The following is a 12,627-nucleotide window of genomic DNA, read 5'->3' as shown; positions in this document are numbered from 1 at the left end:
TTTTGTTGACTTTCTTCTCTACAGTTTCTTTGACTCCTTTAAGAACAAAGTCCTGCATTTCTATGGACTTGACTCCTTTAACAGCAAAATTCTCCACTTTTTTTGCCTTGTTATTTTTCCTTTTACCGATATTCCAATGAGACTTCATAATAGCGGATTAAAGTCAGAACAATAATCTTGAAACGACTTTATTCAAACCCTAGACGATTTTCCCCGATGTGTCGAACGTGTCAGACGTACCTATCGTACTGATCATTCTTATCGTCCAGACGTGCCGACGATCTTTACTCCAACCACGTTTCCCTTAACCGACTACCGAATTAACTGAATCGCACGACCAAGAAACTGTGCTAAACATGCCGACCGTGCCGAACGTGTCGATCGTGCCGATTGTGCCAAACGTGCCGACGATCTTGATTTCAACAAAATTCTTGATTGAATATAAGAATGTGCACGTATTTGGGGAAGAAATTTAAGATTCAATTGCAAGAAAATTCTCGCCGAAAATTTTCAGAGTTTCTCTCACTTCCCTAAGAATGGATTTGTTGTTGTTGTGCCATAGGACTTCTAGTTAATTGTTACGTGATTAAATGATTGTGTAGAAGAGCTCAATACATTTTGGTAAGGTTTAGTCGCAAAAGAAATGGGGATTTAAATGTAGAATTGTTTAATGTTAAGATGATGCTGGTTTTGGATTACCCTAGGGAACCTTCTTCCAAGTCTGTGCTTAGATCCTATGCTCATGGATTTTTATTTTTTTACTGATTTTTGCATTTACTTTATTTTCTATTTTTAAATATTTTAATTGATTTTAAAAAATCATAAAAAGTATAAAACACAAAAAAAAATGGAATGTTTGGATTTTATTTTAGTATTTAAGCTAACTTTGTATCTTTAAGGACAATTTTGAATAACACTCTTCGTTCACATGTATTTTTAAAGTTTTTTTCGTATTTCTAGAATTGACGACGTAACTTAGTCACATATTTACATGTTTAGACTTGGATTAATCTTTGAACGCATACATTATAATATAATAAATAAATAAATAAATAAATAAGGTACAAAATAATATATTCTTTTTAAATGATCATCAGTTTAGAATAAAGACGGTCATTTGACGGACACGTAAGACATAGCTTGATACCCTTCTTACGTGTAACAAAGCACCGAACAAAAAATATAATCTCTCTAAAACACATTGAAACACTAATTTCTTAAGAAAAAAATTATGTAACAACTTTAAAAAGTTAAAGTTAGTCCAAAATGAACTATTTACACGAGCTCTAATTGCATCTATCATTTTGGTTTCTCGTCTCACTCGAGAGGAAGGTAAGTTAGTAATTTTTTTTGAGATTTTTATATTTTCTGGTGTTTTAAATATTTTTCTTAATACACATTAAACATTTTTATTTCTTTTTTAGAAAACCTTTTAATTCATTAATAGTTAAAATATTTCATGAACTCAAAATCCAACCTAAATTCAAATAGCATAATTTAAGAAAAATATTGTCATTTTGGTTGAATTATCTAATTTTGGTTTGTTTGTTTGAAAAACAATTATTTTCCATATCGGAGTTTATCGGAGTTTTTACAATGTTTTTGTTAGATTTAGTTAGGATTACTATAACAAATATATTGGATTTGATTTAATTCAAGTAAATAAAAAAATATTTTACCAAACAAAGTTGGCTATTCACTCCAAAGATATCTTGACCATCAAATGAGTATTTTGAATATTTTGTACACTCTTTTTTGTTTGCTTAACAACTACTTTTATATTCATATTCATTTGTTTCATTTTTTAAAAAAAGAATGAGGAGAAAGTAAGAAATTGCCACATTAATGTAATTAGAATAACAAACTTCATAAGTTATTAAGAATTACCAAAAATAAATAGTTATAGAAAAAATAAATAAAACAATGACTATAAAATATTATTTTGTTTATAATGAATTGCTCAACCCAATTAATACTAATATATGGATTTAGCTGAATTAAGTTTGGTTTAATAGTATAAATTAAATTCATCAATTAAATGCTTAAAGTATTAAAGTTCAAATTTGCATATTAATAAAAATGAAAATTAAACACTCAAGTTCTCAATGTATAATCTCAATGTATAAGTTCAACAAAAACATAATATAAAATAGATCGGGCGAAATTAAGGATCATGACAATTAAAGGCTAACTTAATGCGATCAACGGTGGTGGAAATAATTGAATTGACAATGTTCATGAATTCCATTTGGATGTCCTTGGAATATATCACTTGGAAAGCCACAGTAACGAGCGAACCATTGGGAGAAGTTGGCGCAACATTTCTAGAAGTCGAAGCTCCTCCAAAATTCATCCGCATACATTCAGGATTTCCATCTTTAGAAATAATGAAACCAGATACAAGCACAGTCTTCGTCCAAGAACGATTTAATTCTCCAATAAAATCTTCTTGATCGATGGGAGCATAAGCTATAACTGCACCAAGAGGATCCACTAGAGTCTCTTGGATCACAAGAAGATTATTTCTAGATTCAATATGAGGCTGCAAATATAATATTTAGTCGAAAAATATCACATTCAAAGAAAATATAAAGTTAATAGTCTCATATTTACCTTGATAATAGAGATTGAATTATCTAGTTGATCTCCAAACTTAATGCAAGCAATCTCTTCCACGATTCCTCCATAGCAAACAACATCCCACTAATGATAATAACCAAATTTAAATTTTAGTTACAAAGTGTTACAAACAAGAAACAAAACACAATTGATGAACAATACCTGAGATCTTAAGTTAATATTATTTAAGAATTCGATAATCATTTGATATGGAGCGTCAAGCCAAAAAGAGGTAGCAGCATTGACGATCAGGCCATTAGATGGATTGGCGTTTTCTTGTTCTCGACATACAGAGAGACAAATATCATTATCTTTGAATCGCAGTATTTCAATTATGTCTTTCATGTTCATGTTTGAGCAGAATCTCTTCATCATCTTGTCGGTTATGCTCATTATACATTTCCTATCTTCTTGAGTCAGGACTTTCAGTACTAAATTTACAAATATATCATGTAAACATATTAATTTCACTATATCTTCTTTCTAAAAATGAAAATAAAAATAAAAAATAGAGATAATATATCACCTCCCATGTTCTGTAGGGGGCTATCAAATTGGTTCTGCACGATATTATTATAAGAAACAGTTCTATGGCAGCACCTTGACAGTATTTGAACCCATCTATCTGAATTGAAGGCCAATCCATGAAAGAATACATCTTTATAGAGAATAGGAATTAGGGCCGTGTCTTCAACTTCTACATGTTCCATCCATGTCACCTACCAATTACAACATTAAATGGAAACCATTTCATTTTCCAATAATCTTGTTTAATAGTGTACTTACATGAGAGACTCCAGGAGAGATATCCTTGATTAGACAGCCAGAAGGAAGCCTCCATGCACGAGCGGGGGAATTGAGTTGAAAATTTGTATTATTAAAGTCAGGAGAGACCTCCACTATTAGCCACATTCCTTCAGTTACCTTTTCACATAAACGAAGAAAGCGAAAATCTCTTGGACTAACAAATGGGGCAAGTATATGCATCTGCTCATAAACCTGAATGCAAAAAAACACATCAATTTTAACAATTTTCTTTTCAATATTGCGAATTTTACTCAACAACCAATATTTATACCAATTTTATTGGCCCGACTTGGCCTCTCGTGGATTGATTTCCATATTCTTTGATTGTGAAACCGTCTGTTATGATGGTAGGAAAAATATATTCTGTCCTCATCTTCTGTAAAAAAAAAAGATAGTTAAGAGTTTTATAAGATTTAAAAGAGATAAATATATAGGACTGACCGAATCCATTAGCATTTCAGTCACTTTCGAAGCACCCATGCTCAATATTGCTTCATTTTTCGAAGACTCAAAGTGAGTACGCAGTCCATTATGATGACGATTTTCTCGGGCATTTCTCTTTAAAAATGTTGCGTTATATGTCTCTCTGTGAATAATATATCTTCCATCCGGCACATCTTTTAGCCAAAATGGCTCGTTTACATTCAATAAGCTCAGTAACTCATCCCTAGCCAACCCAATTGTTTTCATCATGTTCGACAACTCAAAATCATGTTCTGGATTCATAATTGTATTCAGATTGACATTTTCATTAACAATAGAATTAGCATTAGCAACGTTAGGATTGATTGGTTCCATTGACGATTTCCCTAGTAACAATCCATTAGATTGATCCAACGATGAAACAAGCCTTGGTGGTAGTAAGTCTAGGTTTATCCGGACAGGTATCCCCATGCCCTGAAGAGAATTATAGGTATTATAGTACTGATCCGGATGTACATAAACCAATACATTTGAGTTATAACAAATAATGTACAAAATATAGTTATATGAGAATTGAATGAGTTAATAAATGAAAGTAAATAATTGAACACAACCTCTTGCCTCAACTGCAAGGTATCGGATTGAAGTTGTCTATTGCGAAGTTGCTCCAGTTCGATGGGAGGAAGAACCTTACATGCATTGCACTTGTAATTATTTAGCAATTCTTTCAATGAGAGACACTCAACTTTTAGTTGTTCGTTCTCTTCTCGCATCGTAAACCATTCATCCTTTTCATTTTTTCCCTACATATAAATGTTTACTTATTATTTTAAGAAAGACACTATAAGAAAGTGTAATCTTTACTTCAATTTGATCAATCAAAGTTAAGTTTTTTTTCTCATACTAAATTGTTTTCGTATTTACCACGTATCAATATTTTAAAATAATAATAATAATAATAACGGTTGGCACATATTAAATGATAGAAAAACAAAATGAGTCCTAATATCATTCCTATAGTTAAAAAAATATAATAATTATTTAGTGAAATATATAATCATGTCAAAATTGAATTCATTTTACCTTGACAGTAGTCCTCTTGTTCTGGAACCAAGACTTCACTTGATTGGGTGTGAGCCCAAGCTCCCTTCCAATTTGATGGCGTTTCCAATCACTCGGAAGTTGACATTGGTTGAAATTCCTACATTTTTAAAATTCATAAACTTGGAAAAGGAAAAGAACAATAAATTAAAAAAAGAAATATATATATATATATATATATATAACATACTCTTCTAGCATTTGAATTTGATAAGGAGTATGACGTTGTGTAGACCGATGTGGTGGTGACTCGGGCTGCCTTCTCACATTAGAGGATTCAGGAAGATCTCCTTCATTCGAGTTTGAATTTAAAGCCATTTTCTCTCTCTCTCTCTTATTTCAAACATATTTTAATAGATTCATTATGCTCTATATATATTATTATTATCATCTTTGTAATTAATAAAATAAAGTTAAAAAAGTAATTGTGGACCCCATTTAAAAGAAAATAAAGATTAATATTATAATTTTACAGTTAAGAAAGATATATATTAATTTGATAAAAATTTCACTTTTTTCTTATTTCTTTTTCGGAAAAGAAAGTTAAGTAAACTGAATTTTTAATTAGAAAAACTATATAGTTGATAATAATACACTTTTACATTCAAAATACTTCAAACAATATCACCACCCTAAACTCTTTAATATTTATTCATTAAATTATTAATTTTGATTATTATATTAATATTAAATCTTCACATAATAGATATCTTTCTAGTTGAAATTCATCCCTTTGGTTATTACAAGTTTGAGTATACATTAATTAATTGAGGAAAAAATTCTTAATTATTTTTTATTAAAGGTTTGAAATATTTTAAATATTAAATAATTTTTTAATTGTTTTAAAAAGTCATTTATGAGGGATAATTACCAACATTATATTAAAAAAACTTTAAATTAATACCAAGATTATACAATTTATTTAGAGTAAAAAAGTGAGATTACGCCTTATCTTCTAAATCTTATATGGATTGTCTAAATGAGTTAGGATAAAGACTTTTAGATTTATTTACTTTTTTATTACATATATATGATAAGAAAAATAATTATTTTATATAAGATGCAAATCATAAATTTTATTATTTAAATTAATATTAACCTTATTTTCTTGAAAGGAAACTTTCCACCACCTTTGTTGATTGTTGCTAGACAATTATAGGTTCTTTTATTATGATATTTAAAGTATTCTATATATAATTGTTTGTGGAGGATAAAGTATTCTACATATATATGCAGACATTTTTATGTCCTCTTTGGTGATTATTATTGTGAGCTTTTTTTTTTTTGGATTTGTCTTACTTTGTGATTGTAACATTACTTGTAATATTGATTCAACAATTATTATTGTTACATTATTTATAAGATTATTAACTTTTCGTCATTAGTATTGATATATATACTAGCTAGATATTCTCGTTTATTGTTTATTGTTTATTATTATGAGTTTGTTATAGGGTTGTTGGGTTTTGTATATCGGAATTCGTGTGTTTTTTTGTGACTTATCATATTGTTTTGTTATGTTTAGTCGTTTGTCGTTATCTGTAATATTTATAGACTAATAATTATTGATTGTCGTTTATAAGATTGTTTGTCGTTTATAAGATTGTTAACTTTTTCATTATCATGATTCATAAGTAGTTTTCCTCTTTTAAATTGTTTTAAATCGTGTCGTTTGTTGTTACATTTTTTTTAAAAAAATGTTAAATTCATTTAATCCCAATAAAAGAAATCAAATGATGAAAGCCCATAAAGTTAATATAATTTATCATATATTATTCAAATATTATATAAAAAAACATCAAAACATCACAACATTACAAACACAAATACTTGTGGTAATAAATAACAAGAAAACAAACTTCTAACCATACAAAATTTGACTTATACTTGAAATAAACTAAACCATCCAACAAATGGATTATAAGCCTTAAAAAATTGCTTAAAATCAGGGACGAATCGAGCTTAGGACTGAGGTGGGCTTCAGCACACCCGAGACCTGAGATCATTCATTATTTATATATATATATATATATATATATATATATATATATATATATATATATATATATATATATATATATATATATATATATATATATATATATATATAATTTAGAGATGAAGTATTCAATGAGGTTTTTAGGCATTGTTTGAGAGAGAAAGAAAAAGAAGAGGTTAAATATATTTATTTTATTTTGTTTGATTTGAATAATTATTTAGATTTTAATTATGTTTTAGATTTGGTTTGATATGGTTTTTAGTATTTTTATAATTTATGGGTATATTTTATCTTTTAATTTTTTTTTTATATTCAAATTATATTATATAATAAATAATTATTTTATTTAAATAATTATATAAAAGTAGTATATTCCAATCTTTCAAAAATAATAATAATATTATTATTTAAATAATAATATTATTATTTATATAATAGTTATTTTGACTTTTTTTAATTATATCTTACAATTAATTTTAGTTATATATTATGAATTTTTCTTATTTTCTTTTGAGTTAATCCTAAATATTATGTTTTATTTTTCTATCAGTCCGTCGTAAAGATGACATGTAAGAAGATGTTCAATAAAAATGCATAAGAAAATCTTTCTATAAAAAATTAATTATTTTTACGATAATTAATTATTATTTTATTCATTTATATTTAATATAAGTGTCTTGTTATAATCTATATATATATAATGATGCTTAATTTTTAAAGTATTCGGATTGTCGGGTCGAGAGCTGTGGTTAATTTGGATATATGTGAGAGCAAATAAATACTTGGGTCGGATTGTGGGTTGACCCGCCCATAAACTTAAAACTGTTAAAAATAAAATTAAATATATGCTATAGGAATGATTCGAACATTCAACCTAACAAAACAAGTACAACCATTTAACTAAGTAGGCTAATAACACTTTATATTTTAAATTTAACACAAAATTTGATGAACGCGGGACATTTTAACAATATAAGTTCAACTTTTTAACTAACTAATCTATATACATATAATGATCCTTAATTTTTAAAGTGTCCGGATTGTCGGGTCGAGAGTTGTGGTTCATTTGGATATATATGTGAGAGAAAATGGATACTTGGGTCGGATTGTGGTTTGACCCACCCATAAACTTAAAACGGTTAAAAATAAAATTAAATATGTTATAGGTATGGTTCGAACTTGCAACCTAACAAAACAAATACAACCCTTTTAACCAACTAAGCTAATAACACTTTATATTTTAAATTCAACACCAAATTTGATGAACGCGGGACATTTTAACAATATAAGTTCAACTTTTTAACTAACTAATCTATTTATATATAATGATGCTTAATTTTTAAAGTGTTCGGATTGTCGGGTCGAGAGTTGTGGTTAATTTGGATATATATGTGAGAGCAAATGGATACTTGGGTCGGATTGTGGGTTGCCCCGCCCATAAACTTAAAACTGTTAAAAATAAAATTAAATATGTTATAGGAATGGTTTGAACTTGCAACCTAACAAAACAAGTACAACCTTTTAACCAACTAGGCTAATAACACTTTATATTTTTAATTTAACAACAAATTTGATGCTTAAAACGCGGAACATTTTAACAATATAAGTTCAACTTTTTAACTAATTAATCTATATATAATGATGCTTAATTTTTAAAGTGTCCGTATTGTCGGATTGAGAGCTGTGATTAATTTGAATATATATGTGAGAGTAAATGAATACTTGAGTCGGATTGTGGGTTGACCCGTCCATAAATACTTTTACCGTAATATTTTTTCACGATTTTTTATATTATTACTCGTACAAATGCACGGGATACATGATAATTATATATAAATGATGGAATGTAATTAGTAATAACTGTGATCACTTATTTGGTTAGACAATTTCTGTTATTATTTTATCGGTTACAAATTGAGTTTAAAATATTTTTATTAAATTTAATTATATAGAAATTTAATTATTTTTTTTTTATTAAATTTATTTCGATTTCATAATATATATTTTTAATATTCCCTTATATATAAGAATAACTCTCTTTCGAAGTGGATTTAGGTTAGGCCATTTTTTTTAGTAGAAGGGGGACGTGACTCTTTAAATTCACGTACATTCATGGTTAAATTTATAATTTTATCATTATTTTATTAATCCCCAACCTAATTTTTTTTAATCTATTTTAATTTATTTTCAAGCCCACCCTAACAGTAAGTTTTGAGTCTGTTTCTGTTTAAATTAATATAATTAGTATTATTGAATTTTTTTTTAATTTGACCAAAAGGTCCAGGAAATCTTGAGCATAACTTTTAAAATAACACAATATTTACCGTATAGATTTTTACTTTCATCTATATATCATCATAACAATTATTGTATTTTCGTTCTTATCCTTGCCCATAGTCTTACTCTTTGAGTTGTCACCGAATGTGACTGTTGATCCAGATTTTCTTACAATGTTGGTTAGAAATTTCCTATTTCCGGTCATTTTCCTTGAACATCCACTATCCAAGTACCATTCTAATTCCTCCAAGCAGTTAACCTGTTTTCCCTACAAATAAAACTATTTACACCTAGATCTGATTGATTATTGTTATTGTCTGTAATTCAATTATTGTTTCATTGTCAAATTTAGAAATTTTCATCTGATCACTCTATTAGACGCCTGAACTAACCCCCACGTCTAACTTTCTCTTTCTAGACTCACACGTCTAACTCCTTGCATCTATTAGACTCTTTCATAAAATTGGTCTAACTCGGCGTTGACGTTCAGTTATGCCTGCAAATTAACAAAAATCTAATTATTAATTCTGCACCTGGTGAGATTCGAATCCATGTCACTTGTATGATAGGCAGGCAATCTTACCACTACACCACTTAAGATGTTGATATCTAAATATATATTTATATATTTGATATGACTAACAATTATTGAACTTAGTTTTATCCAAAAACTATTTCATCAATTATCAAATCAAATTGTTAAGTTATTTTTAAATCAATTAAAAATTTCAACCCAATAATTTCTCCCTTTTTGATTATTTAAACTAAATTATCAAAACCAGTTTAAACATTAAAATTTTCAACACAACAATTTCTCCCTTTTGATTATTAATATTAAATTATCAAAACCTGTTGAGTTCATTAAAAATTTCAACCCAACAATTTCCCTCATTTTGATTATTTAAATTAAATTATCTAAACTAGTTGAGTTCATGATTTAAACATAATCTAGGTATTATCATAATCTAACAATCTTAAAAATATTTTTAAGGTAACAAAACTTAGACTCGAGAAGTGGTTTTGAGAAGATGTCATCCACTTCAGGCTGCTGATTGTCAGATGCTATGTCCAAGTAGTCGGCTGTCCAGATGCCGCCTGGCTCTTCCAAGTTGTTTCCTGTTTTACCTGCATTCAAAGACAATAACGAATCTGGGACCCATTTTTCTTTGGGTCCATGACTTATTAGTCCCTTGGGAATTCATACTTTGATTATTTTTATGGATTTCCCATGTTGCGTTGTGATCGGTGCGTATGATTTATGATTAGAAGACGTCTTTCTGTTAGCAGCTGAACTGTTAATCTTAGAGGATGGTTTTTGTCTAAAACTCCTTGACTTCCTGTCAAGTTTTAATATGCCAGACTTGCTGGCTTCTTCCATCTTAAGTTTCAGCCAGCTAATAGTTGGCGGAACATAAGTAATTTCATCCTTTAAGGTTAACTCATCACAGCTTGGATCAGTTCCATTCTCAGTTAAGCTTCCTTTGACAAAGTTTATAGACTTAAACTTGTCAGTTTCTGGGTTTAACTTTTCACAAGACTTGTCTGAGTCATTGCCATCAAATCCTAAACCGGATTTGCATCCGGCAGGCCTCAGCATACTTATTTGCTGTCTGACTGCATCTCTAGACTTCGTCCAGGAACCGACCACATATGTCAAACGTTGGTTTTCAGAAAATAGAGTTTGAACATTTTCCTTGAGCTTCTCATTCTAAGATGAGAGCTCAGTCATTTTGTTTTCAAAAACTTCAGAATCATTGTTTTGAGATGAAGAAGAGCTGTCAGATTTGTTTTTCAAATTTAGTTCAACAAAAGAGTTTGACAGTTTCTTGTACTCAATGACCACGTAAATGAGTGCAGTAATTAACTCATCTCTTGAGAATTTTTCAGAGGAGAAATCAAATACCTCAGAGTCAACTTCTTCTTTTGCCATGAAGCAAGTGACCTCTTCATCATCACTGACGTTGGATGATGAATCGTCTGAGTCGCTGTTGGCCCACTTGGCTTTGTTTTCAGCTGCCATGAGAGTCTTCAGCTCTTTCTTGTTCTTTTTCTCATCTTTCTTTTTCTCATTACGCTTTGGCTTTCTGTTTCTTTCCTTGAAGTGTCTCTTCTTCATGAATTTGCAAATTTTCTTCATGAAAAGAGCCATGGCATTGCTGCTAATCTACATAGCAGCAGCCTTGACAGCAGTGACAGTAGATGGCTCCTCAACAGTCACCAATGCCTTTGTTATGATGGTGGATGTGGGGTGTTTCTCTTTATTTCTATAGTTCAACTCGAACTCATAGGCCTTTAGATCGGCCAGCAAGTCAAAGAGCTCCATCTTATTGAGGTCTTTAGACTCCCTCATTGCCATCGTCTTAATATCCCACTCTCTGGGCAAAGCACGCATGACTTTGATCGCAACCTCTCTGTTGTTGTAAGTCTTACCCAGAGTGGATAGAGAAGTGATAATCTTACTGAATCTCTCATCGAATTCAATCATCGTCTCTCCAGGACGCATCTTGAAGTTATCGAACTGTTGAGTGGCAACCATGAGTATGTTTTCTTTTGTTTGCTCATTGCCCTCACACATTTTAGTCAGCTTCTCCCAAATATCTTTGACAGTGGGACATGTAATGATCTTGAATGCCATGTTGTGATCCAATGTCTTGTAGAGGATGTCTTTTGCTATGCTGTCGAGGTTGTTCTTTCTTTTATCTTCACTGGTCCACTCAGATTTAGACTTCTTAATCTTTATCGGACCGTCGGTGATGACAAACCACATGTCATCATCTATGGCAGCTAGATAAGCGTGGATTCTAGCCTTCCACACAATATAGTTTTCCTCTGAGAACGTGGGAACATTGTTGATGATAGTCATAGACATGATTCAGATTCTTTAAAAAGCTTGAGAATAGAAAACAAGGCTCTGATACCAACTGTTAGGATCGGCGGCACCAATAGAGACAAGGGTCTGTCTATTGTTGACGACTTCGGATAAACAGTTTGATAGAAATCCCGTTAGGGATTAATATCTCTTTCTATTCTTCGCAAACCTTTGTAAACTCTTGACGATTCAAGTGCGGAAACGTTTGCTTAGGTTTGAAGCTAAAAATCAAAGAAGGAGAAGATGACAGAATGTAAATAACACAACAAATTGTTTATGGATGTTCGTAGCAAACTCTCCTACGTCATCCCTTCTTCCAACCACCGGAAGGATTCACTATACTTCTTTGAATCAAATACAGTTCCATGAGGTACTATCCAATGAGGTCATCCCTCCTCATGTAATGTCATCTTTCCGTTGGATGTACTATTCATGAGGTACTAAGTAGTACATCAGAAAAAGATTCTTGAAATCGTGGTAGTACAATGCAGTACAAGCAATTTGAATTATTGCATATGTGGCGGTTATTCAT

General features: G+C 30.0%; 1 protein-coding gene across 1 annotated transcript; it reads right to left on the bottom strand.

Annotated features, from left to right (window-relative positions):
* Positions 1-2,164: 2,164 nt before the first annotated feature.
* Positions 2,165-5,268, bottom strand: LOC124918282 (homeobox-leucine zipper protein HDG12-like). The gene is made up of 10 exons (XM_047458478.1): positions 5,141-5,268; positions 4,933-5,050; positions 4,464-4,652; positions 3,868-4,350; positions 3,698-3,802; positions 3,406-3,618; positions 3,146-3,338; positions 2,782-3,050; positions 2,614-2,703; positions 2,165-2,542 (listed from the first exon to the last, which is right to left on the bottom strand). Exons 1-10 carry the CDS (start codon positions 5,266-5,268, stop codon positions 2,165-2,167), a joined length of 2,166 nt encoding a protein of 721 aa, XP_047314434.1.
* Between the last annotated feature and the right edge of the window lie 7,359 nt (positions 5,269-12,627).

The sequence above is a fragment of the Impatiens glandulifera genome, unplaced genomic scaffold, assembly GCF_907164915.1.
Source record: "Impatiens glandulifera unplaced genomic scaffold, dImpGla2.1, whole genome shotgun sequence".
NCBI lineage: Eukaryota > Viridiplantae > Streptophyta > Magnoliopsida > Ericales > Balsaminaceae > Impatiens > Impatiens glandulifera.
Note: the sequence above shows the minus strand (reverse complement) of the source record. Positions and strands in the feature narration are given on the sequence as shown.

Bases quoted from the DNA above. Each gene is read 5' to 3' on its own strand.
- LOC124918282 (XM_047458478.1), bottom strand. From the start codon at position 5,268: ATGGCTTTAAATTCAAACTCGAATGAAGGAGATCTTCCTGAATCCTCT. The intron at 3,803-3,867 runs GTCAGTCCTATA...TTTTTTTTACAG, and splicing joins CTGAAATGCTAATGGATTCG to AAGATGAGGACAGAATATAT. The intron at 2,704-2,781 runs GTATTGTTCATC...TATTATCATTAG, and splicing joins ATATTAACTTAAGATCTCAG to TGGGATGTTGTTTGCTATGG.